Below are 27,522 nucleotides of genomic sequence, written 5' to 3'. Positions count from 1 at the left end.
ACAAAAAGATAAAAAATGCAAACCTGCGAGATCCCCTGATTGTCGCGGTAAGAAAAAAAAAAAAAGAAGAAAAAAGAAAGAAAAAACAAAGAATGACGACGCTTTAATCTCATCCTCTATCGGAGGGGGGTGGGAGTGAGTGCTCGCTCGTAGACAAGCCAGCGAGAGAGCACTCGATTCTTCCGGTTCGCGGCTTGGCGGGCCAAGAAGAAATAAAAGGGAGCCTTTATCGATTCCGCGCGGTCCCGCGGGAAATCGGCTAGCGTTCGAGTGTCTCGTACGGCTGCAATCTACTCGAAGGATGGAAGGGGAACGAGAGCGTGTGTATAGTATAGCGTGGAAGCGTTTCCGTAGCGCGAGTTTCGCGCCGCTGCACGAAAAGGTTTGTCGAGTTGGGGAGGCACAATTTTCCATTATATACCGGGTGCACGGCAACCGACCGCCCCTTATCATTGCTGCGCGTATTCCGCAGCAGCAACGGACAGCTGCCTTCTGCGAAGTAATGGAAAACAAACAAGGGAAATATCGCGGGTATACAGCCTCGGCCATTACTCCCTCACGTTGTTTCCTCTGACTCTCTGCCGCCGGTTCTCCGTCCCTTCCCAGCCCCCACTAGTCAACCCCAATGGCGCTTCTTTCGCCATCGCACTCGCCTCTTTCGTCTGTTTTCCCTTCACGTGGCCACGGATCGAACACGGTTTAAAAAGTTGGTTTTATACGAAATTCTCTCGCTGGTCATATCGTAAATTTCGGCGAGCGGATCGGCGAGAGGCATCGTTCTACTCGGATAGCGGGATTTTTATTATCCATCTCTCTCGTTTCTTCTCTCTTTATTTCCTACTCTCTCTCTCTCTCTCTCTCTCTCTCTCTCTCTCTCTGGAACGGAAGCACATAAACGTCGACGCACAATCGCCGTCTATAATATTCGCGTCGGGAAACTCTGATTTGTGGATTTCGGATTTTCCGAGAAATCTTTTTTTTTCTTTGGAAAGAAAAAAAAAAAGGAAGAAAAAGAAGCAAGCGATCGATTATACGACTGTTTGTTCGGGCTGGTATAAATAGTTCACGCGCGGTTCCGTTCGACAATGGCAGACAATAATGCCGTTTATCAATTGCGAATGCGCGTAGGCAACTAGCGGACGTAATTAATTAATTAATTGAAGTGCTCGCAAATAAACCGTTCGGGTCCTGTTTAAATTGTGTCGTTAATTACGACGGAACGCATTACTTGTTCAGAATAAATGGAGAAAATCTAGACGCACGCAGCTTCGTGTATTTAGGATAACGAAGCGGTGCGTTGTTGTTCCGCGTTGTGTGTCAACGCGTTCGAGGCCAGTGACATAATCTTGTGTATAAGCCTTCTGTGTGAGCAGTGAACACAACCATGTAACACAGGGTGGTCCTTTCAAGCGAGGCCATTTAACATCTTTTCAAATTGTGCGATGATGCAAAAAAAATATTTTCCGCTTCACATGAATGGCCAATAACCGGCGAGAATATATTTTTTTCAAAGATTTTCTCAGAGTTTTCAAGATCATTGATGTTTTATTTTTCCATATAGCTTTTTGTAAAAATCTGTATATCTTAGATAGACATTTACATTTTACACAGTTTTATAAAATTGCCGAAACTGACGTTTTATACTTTTAGACTTTCTTATTTCATCGCAAGTGAAAAAAAAAAAATGTCACCGGCTATCAAAGACAATTCACTTTCCTCGAACGCGTTAATGGCGAAATATTCCACATGTAGAGCCAAAGGTATTCGCGAGCACGAAGATACTTTCGCACTATCCGTCGAACGATGTACACGTAAAACGGATATCCATCTGCGTGATAGTTACGGGCCTTTGGAACGCTTCGGGAGAAATTTCTGCTCGTAAAACGTACGAGTTCATGCCGCCTCAACGATAGCAATCGGCGGAACGCGTTCCGAAATTTCGATAGTTTGGAGAGACCGCGGCCGGGATCGTGCGATCGTTACACGACGAAAGACAATCACCGCCGGGAAAATGGTAATGAACGCGCGTTTAATGCGCCATCGAAAGTTGTTAACCTGCGTCGCCGACCTATTGTTTGAGAATACCGATCGGCAAATATGCGCGACTTTGCCGATGGAACAATTTGTTGTTTGCTGATCGACAAACAACGCTTTCTCTCGATTCTTCCTTTTTTTTTTTGTTTTTTTTCTTTTTTCGTTTTAAATCGATCTTTCATAAAGCGATGAAAACCAAAAGTGTGTTTGTCCACGGGGCAAACGTTCTGCCAACAAGTTTACTCGCGTGACCGAACGTTTTAACATTCATTAATTAACCGTGCATCCCCTAACTGGCCGATTACAGAAGAAAAAGCCACGTTAATATTATGAAACGCTTTTTTAATGCAGCTAACGAGCGTGCCCGACCCACGCGAATTACGTTTGGCAATTACGCACGGGACGTTAATTACGTGAAAAGTGTTTTGACGTGGCTGAAATCTGGCAATAAAGAGCCAATTTCCAATTTAATCTACCACGACCGAGCCAACTGTCAATTATCAGATGTTTTTACTTAATAAATAAAGCCCGTCGGTTGCCTGCAATTTCTTTCGTTGCCGTATTTCCGCGGCAATCTTTCGTGAAATGTGGTATTATCCTCGTGAAGACTAAAGAAATCGTTCCCACAGTTCCTCACGAATTTATTGTCACAGCAAAACAATTACTCTTCAGTTTCTCGCTATTGAATCCATCGTTGCTTATTTTTCTCACTTTTATTATTTTTTCTTTAAATTCAAGAGCAGTCCATTTTCCACACGATTTTTTTTTAAAAATAATTATTCGATCGAGAATTATTCTGAATCCTCGCCGAGGACATGGGAATGTTTTACCATTATTAACAAGCAAAGTAAAGTAAAATTTACCACTATTGGTAAGTAAAGTAAAGTAAAATTTATCACTATTTTCAGTACACGCTTTTTCCCAGCAATCCGTTACTTCAATCAACGGGTTGAACTTTCCTTCGACGTTTGATTTTCTCCGATGCTTCGCAACATTTTCATAACTTTTTACGAAGAAACGACGAGCGACAGTGTGCTTGAAATACCCGGCGCGAATTCCATCGGTGTCGAATGGCAAACAAATACGATGAAAACCACTTGGTGGCAAATTACTTGTGGATACTTGCACGTGCCCGCTTCAAATAGGATGTCAAAGAGACCGATGTCTGGTTGAAACCCTGTTGAGCCTCGAGCACGTAGAACGCGCTGGAACCGCGGACAATTCAATCAAACCTTGTGTAACATGACAATATCTACTTGACCGTACCATCGTACATTATAGCTTCCAGTACACGCAGTGCTCCAACACTCGCGGTTTCCCAGTCATCGACATATAAAAATTACATATAACGTATCACTCTTCCTGTCTCTCTTTCTCTTAGAAAAGAAGAAAAGAGAAGAAGAGAAACCTTACCAACTTTGCTCTCAACGTGACTAACTTATCATTCTTGTTTCTTTAATAAGAATCTGCCACATCCGAACAAAATATTCAATAGACGCCTCAGCTCGCGATCAATTATACATATTTATACATATTTGAAAATTCATTGAAATGTAAGGCAAAAGATTTCATTGAAAGAGCAAACATAAAAGATTGCGTTTATCATATTTAACTCTGTGACAAGTTGATACGTATTTCGTTCGCGAGGGTGTTGCAAATTACAGAAATAATCGTTTTTGATAAACCAAACCAGCAATGCGAGCAGCATGACGAGGGTTTGTCTATTCAGGATGGTTTGAAGCAAAAATCAAAAGAAAGAAAGAGTGATACAATATTCTCAAATATTGAGACAAATGGTAGAATAAACAATAGGCGCAACTTAATATCAGAAAAGTGCTCGTTCCATTGTCTACGATTCCGTTAATCGGTTTGGATACGTATGAGAGATTCTAATTGCAATTACCTATGCAATAACGCGGCTCTTTGTCCCTCTTATTTCGTCACTGCTTTGTCCGTTAACAATGAAAGAATACGTTCATAAAAGTCTTCGTTTCAAGCTTCAGGCTCACCGACGCGAACCTAGCTTGTTCCTTTTCCGTAGAAAATATCACGGGGCATTAATATTCACGCGCTGCCACGTTCGCGCAATTACCGTATTTGTATATACGTGCACATACACGTGCACACACGCGCGTGAGCGTAATCAAGAGCAAATGCACGGAACAAGCTGGCCGAGGAATGGAAGCACGCGGACGCGAGCTACGCGCAGCGACGATGAGTATCTTCGGAGAGAAATTTTTCATAATGGATGTTATGTGCCATCCGGGCTGTGTAAACGGCGAAAACCATTCTATTCTCCGGAGGGCGCTTAACATCCCTCGTACGCACAGGTGAGAACCATCAAGACTCGTTCGCTCGTTTATTTGTCGTTCGTGAAACGCGCGTCTCCTCGGGACAAGAATTTCACAACAACGACGCGACCCCTTGTATTCATACGCAACGAGACTCCCCAGTCCGTGAAATAAGCACGCCGAATAAATTTCCCGACTCTTTTGCGACCGTCTCTCTGCCATCCAGCTTGCCTTGAAATCAAATTAACACGGGGGAAATGCGCGGTGTCGCCGACTTGCCAACCTTAATTTACACGATCGCGTTTAACCAGCCGAGAATCAAATATTAAATACTCGTTACAATGTTATTAAAAGAAACTGTGGATTTTTTTTTTTGGAAATTCGTATCTTTGACAATGTCAAAAAATGGGGTCCAGGCGATAGAAGATTGTTCTGCACATTGAATACTTTTCACAATATTTTCGCACATCACGTGCATTTCGTGCGTGTTTGCACTTTAAAATTTTTGAGCGCAAAACTCGGCAATCTGATTGCAAAATTACGTTTCTTTAACTCTGCTACGATCCTCGAATTTTTATATTCCAGTGCTGTCCGCCATTTTGGCAGAAATAAAACCTATCTTCATTTTAATCTTGGCTTTAATTGTAATTTTTGATTCTAGATCGACTAAACTAACATTGAATTGAATTTCACTTTCAATTTTAATTCTTTTCGAACCGACACCAACGAGAATCTTTTCAAAATTGCGGTGAAAAAGAGATATCAAATCCTTGAATGTTAAAAATTAAAATTCGACGATATCGTAGTATTTGTTGAGAAGTGAAACGTTCGCCTTCTATAGGTTAACATCCCTTTCATCGACGTTTTCATCTCTGCCGTAAGAAATAACGAAGAAATACCAACTTCTACAATTCGTGAATCATTCACTTTTGTACATTTCCATACTCGGCACTATCACAATTCAGGAAATATTTCTTCATTTAGAAAAGAATACAAAGGAATACCTCCTTCCCCGTCATTTCAACAGATCTCTCAGTCTAAATTTGCTGATGAAAGTACTCTGTTGAGCTATCAAACGGAAATCGTCGGAAAGGAAATAGCGCGATAACGACAAAGGAATTAGCAATCAGCCGGCGCGAAAGAATCAATTCCGGCTAATTAAACGATCCATAAATTCCGGGACGTCATTACCGGGGAGACGATCGAAATCAAGTGGATCGAGAAACGACGACCGACGACGACGACGAGGCGACGAGCGAGATCGACGTGGCCGGCATTGCAATGAGGAGAACGCGAGCGAGCTCCCGCGCGATTTGCAATCGTTGCACGGTGCATCGTTCCGACGAGCCCCGTCACGTCGTCGATCGGCCACGACGACACGCCGCACGATGGGGAACCGTGGGACGGAAGCAATTAGCAATTAAAATCGGTGGCTCGGCGATTGATCGGTCTAGCATGATACCAACCTGTCCTACGAGCCAATCGACTCTTGGATTATAATTACGGGCGCTAATTGCGTAGCACCTGCTCCCCTCCCTCGTTCGTTCCTTCCTCTCCTCTTCTCGCTTGCTGAACCGGTCGTGTGATTAGTACTCGACAGCATCGGTTAAAATGTTCCGAGAATTTCATTTCCGACGCGACATCCGCATTTTCGTTCCGACGCTCGATAATTAATTGGCCCGTCCGTCTACACGGGAACTACGGGGGACACCAAAATTAGGGGGGGGGGGGAGAGGGATGTTTTTCTGGCCCTGATTGACTAAATTACATTGAATTTTAATTTCACTTGCAGACGGAGAGCAGTCGAATCGTGCGAGATTTTTAAAAATCGAACAGACTGATTTATCGAACTTCGACGGTTGAAATTTATCTCGGTTCTGTACACCGATCTGTAAATAACACATGGTCGACACCGATCGATCGTGACACTCCTGACACGACAATTTAAAAAATTGAACACTACAATAATATCGATTTTCATTGCTGTTATTTCTTAACGGCAAGGTAAAAGTTTTCTCTTCTCATTCATTCTGGAAAGGAAGTCGAATTCCCACGAGCGAAACGAAGGAAACCGACGACACGTCATAAACGTCAATACGGCGGTCGCAGCGAAACGTGTAATTGCCTGTCAAAAATCTCGGACGCGCGTACGATTGGACGCGAAACGCGTGTGCTTTGGACAGCATCGTGGGAAAGGGTTGGCGCGCTTTAATTAAACGAAGCAAATTAAATGCGGCCACGGGAAAATCGGTTTCTTTAATATCTTCGAGGATGTCGTTTGTACCAAGAGATTCGATGGCTGGCCGCTGCGGGGGGATGAAAGCGAATCGACTTCTCTCTCTCTCTCTCTCTCTCTCTCTCTCTCTCTCTCTCTCTCTCTTTCGGACCGGCCTGGGTGCGTTTCGATGCTCCCGGTGTACGATGGACACGCGGCAAATGAAAAGAGCCCCGGCATCATGGAATTCTAATAAACGTTCGACCGCGATGGCCAACTCGGGAAACGAGATTCCACGAGAACCGGCTGGATCCGTGCCGCGACTATGAACGCGTAACGAATATATACGCCCCCTCCCATCCCCGTCTATCCCCTGTTTGCTCTACTATCCTCTTTCTTGCCCTATCTGCCGTGGTCAATATTCCCCCGCGGAAAATGATAAAGCTCGCACCACCGTGAAATATCGGCACGCCAACACACATATATCTATATCTATATATATACATTTTGTAACTGAACTCACGTCGTTTTGAGCGAAGGTCGGCGTAATTGGCCCATCGCTGGCTTCCCATTTGTCGGCGATGCGGATCGTCTCCGCCGTTTTCTGCTGCACCGATTTCGACTCGTCGAGCAGCGTCAGCTCGTAAAACTCCTGGATATCTGCAACAGAGCGGAAAAGCGACGTGTCAAATTAATGCATTCGCCAGCAATTCCCATTGACGTTCGCTGCAAAACGTACTTTGACTTTGCGCCCGGGGCTTTAAATCTCGCCTCGAAGGGAAATTGACGCCCGATCGCTTAAAACTGTGATGTAATCCGTGCACGAACACGCGGACACGTTGAATTGAATCTAGACCGATGAAGAAGCTCAACGAATAGGAAATAGGAAATATATGGGAAACATTTTCGTCGTGTGCTTTTTGATAAACTTCGTTGCTCATGCGTTCGCGACGTACCTGTACGTGCTGGTTCGAAATTTTGTAGCATGCTGGAGTTTCGACAGAAACAATGGTTTCTTTTCTCATATAAACGAACATTTTAAGTGTTTACGGTGTGTTTATTATTTCAAAATATTGAAACTGTAATTGGTTGCATCTAGAATTTAATTAAATTTAATTTGAATTGAATTGAATTAAATGAATTCTAGTCCATCTTTAATTTAACACAATGAGATAAATATATTTTCATTCGTTTGACATGGACGTATCTATAATGATACTTGGTGATATTCTGAAGAAACTGTTAAAATAAGAAAATGAGTGTAAAATTAGTTGCAGTTGAAAAGTGTTATGATCAAAGAATTACCACGTGTATATATATTAGAAAATCACTGCAATATCTCGAAAAAATGTAGAAATATCATACTATTCTTTTCACGCATACTCGATCTAATTTTTAATTTGAGCTAACATGTCACTAGGAAACACAGTCACATAATTTTCCGTACTCTTGGAGCTTCTCGTGAATTTTCATCACCAGTGAATTTTCCTTCGCGTTGCACGTTGTTCAAAGATGACATTGAAAATATAATACCCACGAGTCGCTAAGGCGAGTGCCCCGAGTGCAAAAATATTTAAATATCAAGCGTGATTCAGTGACCATCGTATATTCTTTCTTCGTCCATATTCGGCCCACGTTCAAGCTAATGCGTCACTGGGAAACGCAGTCGCATAATTTCCTGCTGCGTTCCTACAGTTCTTCATAACCTCGAGGTTGAATTTTCCTCGAGGTTGTACGTCGTTCAAGGACTACACGGAAAATATAATACCTAGGATAACGAGTCTAAGATGGGTCCTTTGTGGCCACAGTGTGATCGTATTTCCTTAGTACAACGTTTAACCGCCATGGGTTCTCTTGGGTGGAATGTCGATGAAGAGGACATGGATTAAATGACGATAATTTTATTAGTTAATCTGTCCAAGAAAATATATCATGCATTAAAGGCTAAAAGCTAGTCCACTGATTAACCAAACGTAGAACAGTGTAATGAATAATGATACGTCGTAATGGTTATTTCTAGGGGGAGAGAGAGAGAGAGAGAGAAGAGAAAATTGGAAATAGAATTTTTATATGAAATCAGTCATAAAAATCTACATACAACTGCAAATTTTAAATACTTGTAAAAATACAAAAATTGTGAATATTTTATAGCTCAATACAATTTAATGCAGTTTATTATGGTTAATTTACGCTTGTTTATTGCGTTATTTATATAAAATATAAATTATTATATAATATATATTGTACAAAATTTATTATATAAAATATTGCGTTATTCAAAATATAAATAAATCATAAAAAAATTTAACGAAATCTATTATGCAATTACTAGATATGTTGAAGTTAGAAAATCTGTTTCTATAATTATTATTATTAGAATTTATTCACTTTATCATCTGTAGTATTAGATCATAACTTCGTTCCGGACGAGGATATGATTCGAAATTTAGCGAATGAAAGGAAGAGACTATTGGTTCAAAAAGTGTCGGGGAATTTAAGTAGAATGAGTCCATACGCAGTCAGACATCCGCAAGTAGAACAGATCCGTGTGTGGTCAGATATCCTTAAGTAGAATAAGTCGTACAATAGATTCGCAAATCAAATATTTCGATTATTGCAATACTATTTAGCTAGCAAAAAGTATGACAATATAAAACAATATAAAAAAAGACCTCGAAAAATATTTTAATGAGAAACCAAAGCATATTTTTGCTAAAAAGATATAATGGGAAGAGATTGTAAAGAGGACGATTGCATATTTTCTTAGGACTTACAAGTATATTTCAAATATGTATTGCGTGCAAAGCGGAACGAACTGAAATGACCTAATACATATACACAGATTTTTATACGATTTGTCTTTGGTTTATGCATATGTTCTTTTAAGCAAACATGAGAAACATTGTCAGCATTATTAATCCTTCTCAAAGTATTACTTGAAATTCATGAGATTGGTCTAGATTTCCGTGACTGACTGTAACTTTTAATCGAGTGTACTTGGACATCGTGAATGGAAAACAACTATTAATTCTGAACGTCTCGCGACAACAAGAAACGAGCGGGGAACTGCAATTTGGTTTCATTAATTTCCACTGTTCATACGGTTGGATTAAAATTGTTCCAGGGACAGCGTGTTTATATAGGTCGTATTACATCGTCAGTGGTTAAACTTAATTACGGCTAGTTTGGTATTACATCTGATAATATTGGTATATATAACGTAATGACACAGCTCCGAAATTAACTCCGAAAATTACTCACGAGAGGCCAACTAACAAGTGACACTCCCGAGGCCGATACTTCTCGGTAAGTGCTTGCCGAGTGTCGATTTATGAATCTTCCGAGCGCGCTTCGAATCCATACGAAAGACTTTAAACGAACGTTTAACTTCGAGGAATTCTACCGCGGCTTCGTGCCTAATTCCCAACGAAATCCCATTCCCGAAATACCTTTCGTTTAAACCGTTGAAACAGCTTCTTATGCAAATTAATCGGGCACCTGCCCGGGTATCATTTCGACGTCAAAGGAAAAATTAATTGGAATAACACGTCTGGCGAGAGAAACTACCGCGAAATAGTTGGAAGACGACGTTTCTCTCCCTCCCTCCCCTCCCTTCTCCACCCACCTCCCTCCCATTCCCGGGGATTTTCTTAACGGGCGAAAAAATTTCAACTAAACTCGCAGCCACACGTACAACAAGCTACGCGTTAGACGTCAAAGGGGCCGCTTGTTATCCGCCGTGAAAAAATTCTACGACTTTAATTAACGTCCCGCGAGTTTTTGTCGTCGCGGAAACAGCAGCCGTCCTCGAAACGCTGCCTGCCTGGGTCCTCTAATTTTTCGTTTTAATTCACATTTAATGGCATCTTCTCCGCGCTCTTCAATCCTCGCCGGCGCGCGGCCGGAAGAACGTGTCGTTGGCACTATTTACGCAACCAACGGGGGATCTTTCTGTTCTGTAGCCCTCACGGTGAACGTATACCTCTCTCAGCCTCGGGCTACAAAGTTCAGTACTCGAGAAACCACGTTTCGATGTCGTCCTCGAGTGCCCTTTTTTTTCTTTTCAACGGGACGAAGATGTCATTGGACGCGATCTCGGATGAATGAATGGCTATATGTTCCCTCCAGCTGCACGTTCTTTACATTCTCCTCTGCATTTATCAATTTCAATTTACAATCTCTCGCTTCGAATTTTCTGCGAACGTGTTACGCGTGTTGTGCGAAATATTTTGAAATGTGATGAACGCTATTACGATTGTATTGATCAAGTTTGAAGGAAATTTAATTATATGTGTATTATGTAGGATTTACACTGTGTACACTTTGCACAGTGTCACGATTGGCATCTTCGACACTTATGAGTTAATTTCTTATTAAATATATATATGTTTAATAAATGTATAATACATGTTTGCAGTTCCTACATATCCACTGATTTCAATTTCTGCTAATATAATTATAGTTAATAAGTATAGTTTATTATAGTTAATTATAATAAATAAGTATATTTAATATTATTATAAATAAGTATAGTTGATTATAGTTTATAAGTATAGTTAATAATATTAACTGTCTTTCGTTAATGAAATTTCAAAACATTTTGTACAATACTCTCGCTCAAAAGTTTTATTAAAATTTTATTTTTAATATTTAGTACTTACTGTAAATTAAGATTACAGATGTTTTATATTAATATATTATCTCTACTGTACAAAATACGTTTCATATTTATTGTATTTAATTATACTATATATGTTCTATTTATGTATTGTACATGCAACAATTTACATTGTACTATATATTGTATATTGTGTATATAATATGACGTGTACACTTTTCTATTGCGTAATTTATATTGCAAATATTGTATTTATTGTATATATATATAATTGATGATTTATATTTATTGTTTTACTTTTATTATACTTTTATTACAAATATAGTAATTGTCCGAAGATTTCTGAGTTGGATATTATATAAAAGTATTTTTACGATAAATGTTCTAATACTATCGTAAATTATTGTACGTCGAATGTAAAGAACTTGCAACCTAGCGAATATTTGGCGTATTTTTCTTCGTTTCTCGTGAAAAATTCTCTCGTATCGCGGATGATAATCACTATTTACTATCTCCCGTACCTGTCACTGTTCCGGCTGAATCGAATCACACGAAAAACAGTAACTCGAAAACCATTTAATAGAAAACGCTATTCCACAGGCACAATACCAGCGCCACTCTACCTTTTTTTTTTTTTTTTTTTTTCATTCGAAGCCATTCATCCAGTTTCAAAGGTTCGTCGAACGCAAGAGCGAAACATATTATATTTTCCGCTCCGGTATACACGTATGCAGCGTCTACATATCTACATACGTATCCGTATGTTACGTATGTTACGCGCTGCACGATTCCTCAAAGGTCGATGTAAACTACGATTTCATTTCGCGTCGACTGCGTTAGTGTTATTGCGTTATACATTTTCCAATAGCTTCCTGATGCCATCAACATACAAGCATGCATCAATTCGATCCGTTGGTATCGCGTCTTTTTCGTTTTTCTTCTGTTTCTTCCACTGCTCGTGGCACGGGGGGTGGAAGGCACGAATAAAGAGTCGCTATGGAATGTCTAAGTACTATCCGGGAACATTTTCCATTCGAAGCGCAAGAAATATCGAAAACTTATTTCAATCTGTCGTGCTCGTTTCCCTTTCAAACCTGGCCTCGGCAGTCAGGTATTTGGGACGGTATGTAAAACGCGCATAGAATTCTTTTCCAAGCTAATACCGCACTGGGGAACAGCCGCCATGTCAAGATTTATACGCCACTCCATCCCCTCGCTGACGGGGAATTTCCGAAGAAAGAGGAAGAAAAGAGGGGAAAAAAATTTTCAACTGAAAATTGAAATGCATTATGTAACGCAACAACGAGCCGATCGGGTAACAAGAGTTTGTCCGCGACATGAATATTTGATGTGTGACAAAATTTCGATACCCTCCACCGCACGTGCACGTGAGACTGTGCGCAGAGGGAGACTTGGTCTTCTGAAATTCGAATGGAAGATATTTCGAATCCGCGGGCTCCCCTCTCTCCATGCAAATAAATCGTCACCGTTTCACCTGTGAATTCTATACATATTTCAAAGCGAGAACGCGACACTCCTTTTTTCCTTCACCTGGTATATACCACCCCTTCTTAACATATTTCCCATGAAAATTCCACGGCTGGATTTCGCCCGTGATTGCGGCGATTTCTACATCCGCGATTTTACGCGGAGTTTCGATACAGAAACAAACAACGCGGCGGATGAAAACCAATGGCGAACAGAGTTTTGCGCGTACACGCCGCGCCGCCACTGCGTATTCGCCCCATCGAATATTTAAATATTTGAACTGACGTAATCAGATATTTCAACGGCACGCCACATAATTGTGACGAACAGCCAATATTAATATTGAATATTCATCGGTCGATTGATGAAAACGCGTCCAATGTACTGTGCACGCGCGTTGTGTTGCGCCGATATTTTCTCCTCGAACGTTGTCCTCGCGAAATTCAAAATTCAATTAGAGGATCGACTGTTCCAGGGAACGTTGAATTTGTAGTTGAGCGTGTTCTTTATAAATCAACAAGACAACGTAATCGTTTTACAGCATCGGCATTACGATATTGATATTACTCTGGCCGTGGAATTAGGGGACCGGAGGTAGAATTTTCAACGTTTCTGGCAAAATTGGGGAGTTCTAACGTAATTCAATTACTAGCTTTTATTCATTATTAAAACTGTTATTAATAAGTTGTAGGTATTGCTACTATTATATTAATTTTTATATATTGATATATAAAAGTTACATATTACGTATTAGTGAATGTTCATGCTGGAACATCAATTATAAATGAGTCAGGGAATAATCCATTTGGAAAATATATTATTCCATATATATATATATATATATCGTATAATTGGTCGTATATATATGATCAATTCTGTATGATATACATGGATTTTTGAAAACATGCTATTGATTCTGTATTGTATAAAGGTATATTATAGTTAGAAAGAGAAAGTACACGTGGTAAATGTAGGAAAGAGAAAACACAAACTAGCAACGTGCATCTATACTATTTCGCATCTACACTATTGCATATATGCGTAAGTACGTACACTTGGCAATGATTAATAAATTTTGTACTTTACATTTTCATATTTTACTACATTCATGGCTTGCATTTTGCACATACCACACGTGCAATACTTTTTCACTCAGACCTTCCTTCAGTTTTGTAAAATATTGAATTTCATTTAACAGCCAGGGCCATGTGTATGCAACCAACATTCCCAAAACTACCCAATCATAATCCCGAGCGAAAGAGAAGGAAGTAAAAGAGCCAGGGTTCTTTTTTTTTCTTTTTTCGACGGTAAAAGAGAGTAGAAACAAAAAACGACGAAAAGGAAAGAGTAGAAAAAAAAAAAGGATATGAGATTCGACAATTTTCTCAGCGCGAGCAGACTTTTTCCAGCGAAATTTTCCCCTCGACGATTTGTTCCACGCGCATCCCTATATCCCCGACAGCAGCCGCCAACCGCGAAGCAGCCAGTCGCGATGAAAAAAGTTACGGTTACAGTTGCAACTTATGTGCGCGAACAAAAATATCGCTCGGGAATTTTTGCTAATTTTTTCGTTATTTCTCGACGCGCGGCAATTCCCTTCGTTATTTCACCAACCGGTTTTCCTAACCGCCGACGTCCGCGCGCCACAACTATACTCGACTGAATCCGATATCGCGCGCGCGCGCTACGTATTTATTACCCCAACGTGTATTCAACAGCGAGTTTCGCGTGTTCGATCGTTCAAATTCACCAGAGTCTGGTCGTAATTCGCGAAACAATCGCGATCCAATGTCAGAAACGTGTTCCGACACCCGATCATCCTACGTTTTCGCTGTTTAATGTTTTCGACAACAATGGACAGTGTTGGACAATCGTAGCCTCGTGGTTCTTTCCCATTTGTAAAAGTTTCGTTCTTGGAATTGAAATACAGGTTCGTGAAATCTTCAATAGGAGAAGATTTCGAACGATTATTGTTGCCTTATTCGCCCAAGTTTGCTTCGTCGGTGAATGGAACTCCTTTTGACTAGCTACTTTCCCAGCGGAAGGAGAACATTAGCCGCGTTGCTTTGTCTCTACAAACGAAACTTGAGAAATAAGTTTCAACGCGACGTGCTCGAGTCTGTCAGACACCGAGATGATTAATTCCACTTTTTTTTATTAGCAGCGCATGATCAATGTTTCGATTCATTTCTACAAGAAATTACCGTACGATAGTTTGAACGCAAGAAACGTAAAAATTTCAAGACTCGACGTTACCAAAATTATCGTCCGTGAGAGTAAAAAGGAAAAACAAAGAAGAAGAAGAAGATTGCTCACCTTGGATTGGAATCGGCAACAGCAGCAATGCACGCGATACAATTTCACCACTAATTTTTCACCGAATTTTCGGAGTCGTTGACAACTAACAAGCAACATTCACGCGATTCTGTCTTCACCAGAAATTCAACAATCCGTATGCTCGCCCTCTCCTGTTTCCCTGTCTCCTATTTGCAATCTCCCCCTTCTCGTTATATCCATTGTCGTAAAACAAAATAAAAAAAGAAAAAATCAACAGAACTAAAACGCAGGAACGCGTGAACGTCACGTTTCAGAAAAATGACCGAATCTAGAAAAAAAAAAAACCGTGTCCGCCCGATTGACTGTAACTCCGCTTAACCGTTTGGTCGCGAAATAATTTTTAATTGGTCCCGTAGACTGGCTGCGTCGTGCATGAAAAAGCTATAGCTATGTCGCCGGTAGCGTTGCCTTCATGCGTTATCTCCATTTCCTTCGTTCCGAGCCTTTTTTAACCGGCTTCGTTTTAACGCCCGCCGCCTCGCGGACAAAGCTTTGACGGTGTGCGAAAACGGAGGAAGGTTGGATGTCCGCGGTTTGCACGTGACACACAGACACGCACACGCACGCACACATACTGAACGAACAGTATCTCCTATGAACAGCCCCAAGGCTGGTGTTAACGAGCTCGAGTTTATCGCCGTCGACGTCGTTGCCGTCTTCGCGGAGCGCACGTCAAGAACTAAGAGCCCGAAGATCATGGCACGCTGCGCCGAGAAAATTACGTGCCGTCGTTCAAAGTTCTGCCTTTGGTGATCTGAAGTGGCTAACGCGCAGATTACAAACCGCACCCGGCGGCCCTGATAAACATAAACTATTCCTAGAAACGGTCTTGTTGATCGAACGTTACTTGTATGTTTTTCTGTAAGTTCATGGCTACGTGTGTGCTTATACGTCCTGCTTGGTTCCCTGAAAACGTATTAAACATTGGCTTTCGTGGAAACGTATTGCAAAAATGTAAAAACAAGCAGGCTGTTTCGTTTCGAAACTGTTTTCTTCAGGTCCTTGTGCTGCAGAAATTGAAACATGTTAAATTTCCTTGTAAATCGATAATCTTCGAAATATAATAATTTAATATGTTATGAATTTAATATTGTACTGTTAAATAATTTAACACGTCGAGTTCAAGATGATAGATTGCAGATTTTCATGCGTTTTATGGGAAAATGGAAAACGCAGAAATGTATAAAATATGTGCTGTGGAAACATCTAAATTATTGTAAAAATTTAAAAATGCATAAAAATCTATAGTCTACTTATAAATATATTGAAGGGTCTAGTAACTGCGTTACTATAGTCAATACTATACCATGCACAAGAATATAACAAGAATATACATATAATATATATATTCTTGTTATGTTTATACTAATTACTATTTATAACATGTATAAAAATATACCAAGAATATACATATAATATATAAACCATTCCTTCTTCTACTATTTTTCCAGCGACTCTTCTTCAGTATCACGAATAATTGAAATCAAATTGGGACTTTTAGAGATACAATTTCCGATAGATTTTGATGAATATCACTCGATGAAACTGATAATATATAATTGTATGTAAATACAAAGGGTATGAATGTAAAAAGGAAAGTAGATTCTAGAGGGAATCTTAAAACGAGCAATAATGTAGAAATTCGTGCAACACATGTTTACGCTATTGTGATCTCATGGTCTCTTCCAAAAAAAACTTTGTATTATGAGCCCAAATAAGTTTTCTATAAAATTTTACGTGTCCCTTTTTACGTTTCATTTCGTACTGAATTCGTACCGACACTTTACGACGTAACCAGCAAGCACAGATATCGAATTTCTATAAAACCAGTCTCCGGCCGATTCGTCAAAGAGTGGTTCTAAAAGTTACAATTTTATAAGAGCCCTTGTTTCTCAGTAAAGGAATCCAACGGAAACCAACGAGTCTCCATCCTGTTTGAGAACGTGTCTTATTATTTCGCCTAACGAACGATTAAGCCATCTCACTTGCACAGAAATAATGTTTCAACGAGATCGTCGTATTAAATACGAGCAGTCGTTCTGTTCGAACGATTCGCCAGGAAACTTATTATTAATCTCCATAAATGGGAAAAGTCTCGATCTTTCATTGTTTAATCTGTAAATTTACTTGCAGATATTGTGTTCGAACATGAAGACGTTTTGATCTGATTTTAGTTCGCCGAAGTCGAAAATGCCATTTTTCTCCACGAACAGTTTTGAAAATTCAGAAATCAGAATCGAATTTTCGTATGTTTGAAAGCACAAAGAATTAATTGAAAAATTTCAGAAAAAAATGTCATATATGCTCAAAAATACTTTGTTAAGAAGCTACAAAATTTCAAGTAAGAGTCGACGATATTTACCTACGTTCCATTTCCAAGTGTTTCAGCATTTCAATTTATTGCATATCGAATTTCCAGTTGATTTGCTCTCACTTCACTAAACGCATTGTAAATTCTTCGCGCGTATTAACTTTTGTGGCAAATCTTTTATTTTAATATTCGTCACGTGTAAAAATCCAATAGCGTGAGGATTGCTGATCTTGGAGACCAAGAAATTAGTTTTCCTCGACTTGTCCATCCTTGTGAATAACTTATACTTGTACTGCATAATGTGTAAAACAACCATATATAACTGTATCTACCGAATTCATTTTATAGAAAATTCAACTACCAAGCACAGCTAGTGTATAAGATTACAGATTAAATAAATACTTCTTACGTTGTGTCCAAATGAAAATTTATTACGCTGTTATTTCAAATTTCGTTATAGTTTGAGTATACGTTTATATACTTTTTTCTTATTTTTTCACTTTCATCCAAAAGTAAGGATATTCTGTGTACCTCTCACAATCAGTCTAACTCGCCATCCAGTCGGTGAAAAAATTCCGAACGTTGCTCGATTATATCATGGAAACGTGAAAATTACGTCTCGTCGTTTCAAGCTGTGCGACTCGATTGAAACTCGATTCAAAGTGGGGCAGTTATTTCTCACTGTTCGTCAGCCGTCATCACGTAATACGTCTGCACGTTGTTCCAGTCACATAATTATCCCGTTCGAGCCCCGGGCACCGGAGGGATGACTTTAGTTTGCCAAATCGGGCGTAGACCTTGCGCATCATTCTTGAGACAAACTTCACCGCATGTTTCGCAGTCTGCGCGGGAACCGGGAGTTTGGAACTCGTCTGGAGAGTCGCGTGAAAATTACAGGCAACGTCTGGCGAGGAATATTGGCGGAAAAGCGTTTCGAAGAAAAGCGCCAATAAGTGACGAAGTCCGAAACAAAAATCTAAAAAGTTCTTGATAATCTTGGCTGAACTTCGATTGAAACTTGTCCTTGTTGCGTTCAGAGATTCTTAATTAACCCGTTAACAGGCTCTTGTTAGAGTTAAAAAAAATTGACAAAAGCAAATTCAATTATGATATAATTTATCGTGCTATAAATAAAGAAATTGCTCGAAAGATTGGGGTTCGAGCGATGAATTGACTCATAAAATTTAACTAGATAGAAATTTACTAAAAAAAATACTCAAGCAAGCTATATGGAGACGACGCAGTGGATGGAAGCGTTGGAAATTCCAATTTATAGTTTATTTATTACTGTTATTTTACTATCATTTAAATTTATTATTTACTACTATTACAACTATTCCGATCAGAATAGCAATAAAGATAAGTCTCAATCTCAATGGCTTATTTCCCTCTCGTTCTTCTTTCTATTTTTCCTCTTTTCTTCCTTTGAATATGACTTCGCTTTTCTTTTTGATTCTGTGCGATTCCCGAATAAAGATCGACTGCTGTTAGAATAATTATTTCAAGAAACTGCAATGTCAGAACTATATCCACGGCCAAAGCAGAAAGTCTGCATGAAAGAAATTCCAAGTGAAGTGCATGCTTGGACACATTTTGTTTGAAATGAGACAGTTCCTTAAAAAAAGGTACAGATTGATCGTTGACAACTTCGACGCGCGAAGAAAGAGTATTCGTTGCTTCGGCGAGAACGAATTATAACAGTTTCCCGGGCGCATTTGATGCTGATTGTTCGACGCTTCTGCAAACACAAGAATCGACAAACTGAAACGTAACCGATGGCAGATGTGTGTAGAGGTTGATGGAACTTTCTAGTCTAGGGGAGCGAGAGTTGCTAGAGCGTAGTGGTTCAAAACCACGACGAATTTTGAGCAACAGAAAGGAGACGTGGAAAGACAGAGAAACGGGACGCTACAAAATTATTCTCACTCGCGGTCCTTCAGAATTTCCCACCAGCTTCCATCAAACGGTCCGCAATTATCAACCAAAAGGGCTTTAGAACCGCAAGGAGAGCCGCTCACGGTCTCACGGAGGATTTAATTCGCTTGCGCTACCCGGGTAACTGCCACCGAAGCAGAAAGATTCGCTTCTCATCGATCGTGTCACGGGAACCTGACATTAAATTCCATATTTGCTTCCAAATTGCATTCTGCGATTGTTCTCGATGCTTCCGGGGTTTCTCAAGCGAGAACGTTCGTTCTTTCTGTCGCGAAAGACGTTGACGACAAACTCGTGCTTATCGGTCGACTGTCCGTTTGGAATTATTACGTGGATTCTTTGGAATTTATAGCATTCGTTACCTGGGTATAGAAAAATACATCTGCGAAGCATCGAAATTGGTTAAACAAACTTGTTTTACCGAGAAACAAGATCAGTACAATTGTAACTTGATCCTCAAGTACAGTTAACTAAAACCTCGATACTGTGAACAAGGTATTTACTTGTTTAAAGAAATTATTACCTCATTCGAAAGTGTTGAATGTAAATTCAACAGTCGGGGAAGCAATTCAGTACGTTCACGTGACATTTTTCGTTGAGTATTTCTAAATTATCATCGTTACGTTTCAACACCTTATTCGCGTGACGAGAAAAAGAAACAAAAAAAAAAAAAAAAAAAAAACGTTTTAAAGAAACGTGTTAAAGAACACGGTTTTAACGTTTAAAGACGCGGGAGGCTTGTCTGATGCGAGTCGTCTCTTCTCTGATCTAATTTTGCAACAACGTTCTCCAAGTTAGGGTGAAACGACAGTTCGCATCCGCGCGCGCGCGCGCGCGCGGTGTACACAGAGTTGAATCGCAGCTTACGTTACGCGACGGAATGATCTTGTACGAATTCGCTGTCGTACACACAGCTCCAGTAACGAGCTAGTTCGTTGATTAGATTCGTAATTAGTTACGAGCTGGCTGTTCATCGCCGACGGCGTGAAGCTGAAGGCAAGTCAAGAAAACAAGCATATTCGCCCGAGTCTTACCGGGAAGTGGTACGGAAACGCGACAGCTCCTGACGGAGACAGAGGAGCTAAAGAGCTGAAGATAATGCGTCGGATCGACGCCAGATAAGCTACGCCGGCACAAAGGACAAGCTAGCGAATGAATCGCACACGCCGAACCAACCACGAATCATTGTTAATCCGGTTGATAGTATAGGGGTATAACAGTATGTACGTACGTTCCGAGCCAGCTGATGCAATCGCTGATACATCCGGGATAATATGATTTCGACGATAAGCTAAGATGTATACGGAATATGAAACTGAACAGTAGATTTAGGTACAATGCTCTCGTTTAGAACAAGAATTGGAAAATAATGGAGAAAACGAAATGTTTCTTTGGGGGATCAAGAAAAGGATGCTACTCTCAAGGAAATATTGGTAGATAGAATGTACAAATTTTAGAGCTGTGTGTGTACATGGGTAACCTATTGCATTTGGGTACAACGCTCTCGTTCAGAACAAGAATTGGAAAATAATAGAGAAAACGAAATGTTCCTTTGGGGATCAAGAAAAAGATGCTACTCTCAAGGAAATATTGGTAGATAGAATGTACAAATTTTAGAGCTGTGTGTGTACATGGGTAACCTATTGCATTTGGGTACAACGCTCTCGTTCAGAACAAGAATTGGAAAATAATAGAGAAAACGAAATGTTCCTTTGGGGATCAAGAAAAAGATGCTACTCTCAAGGAAATATTGGTAGATAGAATGTACAAATTTTAGAGCTGTGTGTGTACATGGGTAACCTATTGCATTTGGGTACAACGCTCTCGTTCAGAACAAGAATTGGAAAATAATAGAGAAAACGAAATGTTCCTTTGGGGATCAAGAAAAAGATGCTACTCTCAAGGAAATATTGGTAGATAGAATGTACAAATTTTAGAGCTGTGTACAGGGATAGCCTATTGCATTTGGGTACAACGCTCTCGTTCAGAACAAGAATTGGAAAATAATGGAGAAAACGAAATGTTCCTTTGAGGATCAAGAAAAGGATGCTACTCTTCAGGAAATATTGGTAGATAGAATGTACAAATTTTAGAGCTGTGTACAGGGATAGCCTATTGCATTTGGGTACAACGCTCTCGTTCAGAACAAGAATAGGAAAATAATGGAGAAAACGAAATGTTCCTTTGGGGATCAAGAAAAGGATGCTACTCTTCAGGAAATATTGGTAGATAGAATGTATAAATTTTAGAGCTGTGTGTATACAGGGGTAGCCTACTGCATTTGGGTACAACGTTCTCGTTCAGAACAAAAATTGGAAAATAATGGAGAAAACGAAATGTTCCTTTGGGAATCAAGAAAAGGATGATTACTCTTAAGGAAATATTGATAGAGAGAATGTACAAATTTTGGAGCTGTGTGTGTACAGGGGTAGCCTATTGCATTTAGGTACAATGCTCTCGTAGAACAAGATTTGGAAAATAACGATGGAAAGGAAATGTTCCTTTGAGTAAAGAGAAGGATATTACGGCTAAAAAGATATTTGTGAATAGAGAATATACAAATTTTGGAGCTGTAGAAGGTTCACACGTGTGTATGGGAGGATCAGCTATTTTATTGAGAGCGACATGAAGAGTATCTACGATATAGTGAGCCTTTATGTGCGTATTCTAAAGCAGTTTATTATAAACTAGATTACACGGTTACAGTAAATGTGATAATGGGATGCAATGGATTTTGGGTCGCGTGGTTTTCGTACGTGGCGTGTGTTGCAAACGATGCGACGTACTGAAAGTATAATGCGATTCGCTTTTAATGATTATGCTTCCCAGCTCTCGCGTAATTTTTTTTTTTATAAATTATTCCGTTTGAAAGTAAATGCTTGTAAAAGAGACATTTTTTGCAATCTAACATGAATTAATTAATCTTAATTAATAATCTCGTTAAATTTTAGGAAATTTCATCTAAGGAAAGTACCCTGTTTCTATATAAATGCTTGTCAATTATATATTTTTCGAAAAAGAAAAATTGACTTGACATTTTAAAATTTAAAACAAAGCATCTTGTTTTAAAATTTAATCGAAATTTACTATTACACTACGTCGTTCTTTTGCAAATTTTGGAGATGGAAATTTTGTTTCGCGAGTGTCGCGCATCCGGACGACGAAATCGCGGAAGAAAAGTTTCGAAGAACTTTTCGAAAATCGTGAAAGTGGAGTTGGCCATTTTGACTTCCGAGTGGCTCGCACGATACAAAACTACGCACTAAGTTTTTTTTTTGTTAAAAATTAAATTAACCAGGATGAGATTTCCATCCTGTCGTGCACCAGAGAATAGAGTTACAAAGGTTTTCAATCGTTTCGGGTGTCGGCAAATTTCCGCATGAATTTCTGCATGAAATTCAATGTTTCGAGCAAGCAGCCGAAAGCACTCGACAATGGGATTCTCTCTCGTCGGTGCCGGTGTACCGAAGGGAAACGCAACTAATTTCCTGGCAAGCGAAGTGAAACTGATCGAAAACGACGTTCACCGAGCGGGTAAATAACGGAATTGAATGGAGGTGATCGAATTTGTTCCTCTTTCCGCGGCAGAGAAAAGAAGAGAAATTGGAAAGCGTTCGACGACTCGATTCTTCTCGTTGCTAGCTTCGATCGACATTTTACGGTTAAAAAAAATGTCAACGGCGTTTTTCGTCGTGCAATTTGATTCCGGCCGACCTATCCGTGCTCGACGTGCGCGAGATACCGGTGAAATAAAAGTGAAATACGCCGAGTACTCCTACGTAAACGTAGGACATTGAAAATTCAACGCTTAAAAAGGCAAAAGCCTTTTCAGAAGAAACATCATTATTCTTAAACCCTCTTGTCTATTCGCACTTTTCTTTTTTTCTTTTTTTCGATATTCGTTGAACTGTTACTTTATCTGGTTGGAACTTTATAGTAACTACAGTTCCAACACTTCGCGAAAATTAGTAAATATGTACATATGTACACATTACTATTATTATTATTATTATTACTGCGATTCTTGGGTCATGATCGACTTACAAGAATTATATCAATTTATACCAGTATATTATACAGTTGACATCATAAAATTAAGAAACTATTTCAATTCAAATTATTGCAGTCTATCTGTATTTTATTTTATTTTTTTTTTTTTTTTTACTAATAAATTAGGGACATGCGTGCAAGTTTGTATTTTCATAAATATGACTGAAATGGTATGGAATAGAGGTTTAATTTGTCTATTAAAATATTCTGCTTCAAATATTGTTCTGTGCATTTGCATCTATGTCTGTCTAAGAATGAAGAAAGAACAGAACTTGCTTCACAACGTAACGCGAATCGTTTCGTTCCAATTGAAAAGATAAAGTTCATCGTTCTTTGAATACAAGTTACATACATCACGTATAATTATGTCATGTAATCCCGCGTTTGAAACGACGATTTTCAAGCAGAGCGATTAAGCCTGTAAAAATCGTAGAAAAGCTCGCGATAAAGCCTGTTGGCCGAGCCTGTTCGCAGCGGCAAGCTGCGACTGTCGTAACGTCGATTCCGCTCACGTTTATCGGATTATGTGGTCTGGATGGCGGACAGCACGAAAAAGCAGCTACATAGATTGTACGTGAATTCACTTCGCCCGGATTCCACCTCGGGACACGTTTTACAACATCGGTTATTTAATTACTGAAACGCAGCCGCTTCGTTACAGCAACTCTCGCGACGAGCGGGTAAAAATCTGCCATAAAGGCGGGTCGGTTTATTGCTGTTCTATTAACTGTTTCGCGGCAACGGTATCTAGACTCAGCCGGTCATACGTAGAATTGTACATATATATGTATAGTTCCTGTTGACAACGTCGTTCCTCTCTTCCGCCACGTCAGTTTAATCTCAAAAGCGATCCCATAATATTTCCACCGCGTTAATTCTACGCTTTCGCTGTTCACTTATTCATCGCGGAACCGTGTTTTCCTGGTTTATTTCGCGTGTCAACGAAACATGAGAGAATAATGGCCGTGTACTCTCATGGTCGGGATATTTCCCTGACAAGATAATCGTCGTCGAAGAAACGTGTTACATTTAGTGACCACTAAAATGGGGGGGCGGAAAAAAAAGCAAGCTCTTAAGCCACCGAGGATTACAACTAAAGAACTGAATGATGCAAGGATATAATTGTCGTAATATTTATAGTGAAACGAATTTAGCTGGTAGTAGGATCTAGTTGGATTCGTTTCGATTCAGAGAAACGTGAAGATTACACAACAGTGAGGATTGGCAATAACTGCAAGAGTCTTTTTCCACGCACAGTGTTAATAAAATGTCTTTTGTTACATTGTTGGTAAAATGGTAAAGTATTTCATACAACACGAACAACATATGCATAAAAGACAGTGTGGAGTGCCATTGGAATATTCTCGTGAGCAACGAGTATCGTTGTATCCAGTAGTACAACCATTGATGTTTCATCCACAAAATTAGCGCTTGTGTCGCGTAGTTGAAATACCGACATAATCGGTAAAAAATGAAACGATAGAAGAACTATCTTGTCAAATTGAAAGGTAAAAAAACACACTACATTTCCAAATCACGAAACCCTGATTTTTCAAGTGTCTCTTGCAATAAGGAAAACTCGAGGCCCTTTGTGACAATTTCTCGCGTCAGAGCGTGAAATTGTTCTAAAAAAAAAAAAAAAAAAAAAAAAAAAAATGAACTGAGACAATGTTTCAACCGGGCGTGTTATTTCGAGGGGAAAAGAAAATACGAGATGCCTTTAATCCACGACGCAGGAATAATTTCGCTTGGCTGGTGGACGTTAATATTTGTCTCCCGTCGCTTCGCTGCCTCTCCGCCGAAGGGTGAGCCCCTTCGTTGACATTTTTCCCGAGAGACGGAGAGAGAGAGAACGGTGCATATAATTCGTCCACGGCTGTACGAAGAGCGATAACACGTTACTAATTCATTTTTAATCCTTGACACTTTGTGCGGGCCGTTTACTCCGCGTGGCCATAGTGTTACGAACAAAGACCAGCCACGGTTTATCCCTCACTCATTTCCACCGAGTTCCCTCCTTCTTGTTTCAGGTCTTTCTTTCTTTCTTTCTTCCTTTCTTCGGGCAATATCCCGTTGTTTGTTCGCCAGAAAATCTTCGCGACGTTCTTAATTACGTTTCTGTTGGAAATTCACCTTGCTGCGAGCGTTATTTGGAATTACGCATCTTGCGAAAATTCTCGTTGATTCCAATTTGCAAATATCCGCGAAGGTAACGCGGACAGACTCGGGGATTTCATCACAATTCCGATAAGCGATAAGCTTCGTTGGATATCCGAGACTTATCAGATCCGTCGTTTATCAAACTTTTCCTATTATCAGAATCGGAGGAACGATTCTTACTGCAGGAGTAGTTCCAAATCATGACTCGAATATAAAATCTTTCGGCTGACTTTTATTAAAAACTGTTATTATCGTCGTTCTTAACACTAGAACTACCAAAGTCGTCAAAGTGACTAATTCATAATTTCTTTTTAGATATATTATAGATGAAAAATAGTGTATTTTTAGAGGTTTAAATGATTAATTTATAAAATACATGAATAAAAGTTTGTGCATTCTATTGTATTTCTATTCTTTTTTGAAAATTCTATGCTTTAGTCATTGGTAGTTCTAATGTTAATAAATACATAAATTGTTTATGCAATTTTGTGTTATCGCGAGTGAAATCAAAGAGAAGAGAAAAATAGTTCAATGTGGTCAATGTTAAATTGATATTTATCTTCACCTTTTTCAGCGGAGAAAAAAAACTGCGTTTCGTCGTTACGATCGCGCGAACTAATTTTCCAAATTTTCTAATTGGCGAACTTCCCTTGTAAACCTACAGGAATAGAAACGCCAATGGCTGGAACAGTCAGCGTGTGGACAATATCAAAACAATGCAATTCAAACTGGTCAGACAACAACTGCGTTTCATTCCCCAACAGAGACGAGAAAAAGTTCCTGTTGCACATGATTTTTATTTACACGATCGTTCCCGTGAGAATCGCGCTCGGATCGATCGCACTCTCGGGGAATCACGACCGTGGGACGGGAATCTCCTTTCCACAAGAGAATCCGTGACGTCGTCGCGTCGGGCGACAAACAGAGGCACGTACGCATTAGCTCTCAAAGATAGTGGCACTAGAAGGACGCGCAGAAGGTAATTCATTCAAAGGAGCCGAATATCAGAGGGCATTTGCTGTTCGATCATGAATATGCATCTACGTGCTGGCAATTTAACCAGACTGCTGATAGCCAGGCCGCCGTGGAAGGCAGTACGGTCGCCATTGTCGTCTTCTACCCCCTTTCCGATCGGGTCACGTCGCGATCGATTCGCGCGACTTGTCTCAAGACCAAAGGAAATTTCGACCGTGTTGCATCGACGTTCATTCCCCGCAGCAAATCATGAAAATCATTCTGATTGTCCGTGTTCGTGGTATCAATCCAGGTTCGTGTACGCTGATAAACGTAATATGAAGCTACATTATGTGCCTCTATACCTGATTCGACCTCTTGGTCCTCGAATTTCTTACTTCGAACTGAAATTTGAACTGATTGAAATCGCGGTGACACAGATCTCCGTAAAAGTTCTATTATTAAGGTCAACTTCAAAATTCAGTCAAGTGTTTTTCAATCACTTTTGAATTACCAGCCTGATTAATGGAAATTATATAAAAAACTGAAGTCCAGGTGAAGTCCACGCGACGTGTATCGAGAAATTGAAATTTCACGTTGTAATCATTGAAATTGTCAACTATCTTGTTCATTCCTTTTTCTCTACATATTTCGTATTCACGTTCTCGGTGATTGTATCGCGATGTTCGAAATCTTCTGTTGCACATCGTCTTTAATCTTACATATAATATAATATAATCGTATATACATTAAACAATGCTGCTTTTAATAAACGCAACAGACAACTTGAAACAATTGTTTCCATCAAATATAATATAATTCTCCGGTCTCGCATAATTTTTAAGAATCGTCTCGACGCGAAATTTGCCGGGTGGAGGAGGGAGGGTAGCGAACAACGCGCACGTTGAACCCACCGCCGATCCCGCATCTTGACGTCAATTACCGGTGCACAGTGCGTACCCACGTTTGTTAATGTGCTTTACGTGTATGCTACATTTGTAGCCGACTATTAATTATAACTGTCATTGTCAAAATCCGATTCGCATATTGTAGCGGCCGGCATGATACACGGAGCAGGCCGGTAGTCGGTCGGAATTGCAGTTTCTATGCGACACTAACGAGCCGCATT

The 27,522-nt window shown here is 39.8% G+C and overlaps 1 protein-coding gene across 2 annotated transcripts in view; it reads right to left on the bottom strand.

The window, feature by feature from the left end:
• The window catches only part of LOC122537333 (probable basic-leucine zipper transcription factor Q), a 197,139-nt gene that overhangs the window by 158,317 nt on the left and 11,300 nt on the right, over positions 1–27,522 (bottom strand). For both annotated transcript variants that reach the window (XM_043670424.1, XM_043670423.1), the window contains exon 2: positions 7,064–7,200. In XM_043670424.1, the coding sequence (XP_043526359.1) occupies positions 7,064–7,200 (137 nt within the window). The remainder of the gene's footprint in view (positions 1–7,063; positions 7,201–27,522) is intronic.

This window comes from Frieseomelitta varia, unplaced genomic scaffold, assembly GCF_011392965.1.
Source record: "Frieseomelitta varia isolate USP_RPSP 00005682 unplaced genomic scaffold, Fvar_1.2 scaffold_903, whole genome shotgun sequence".
NCBI lineage: Eukaryota > Metazoa > Arthropoda > Insecta > Hymenoptera > Apidae > Frieseomelitta > Frieseomelitta varia.
The sequence above is the reverse complement of the archived record's forward strand: the minus strand, read 5'-3'. Positions and strand labels throughout refer to the sequence as shown.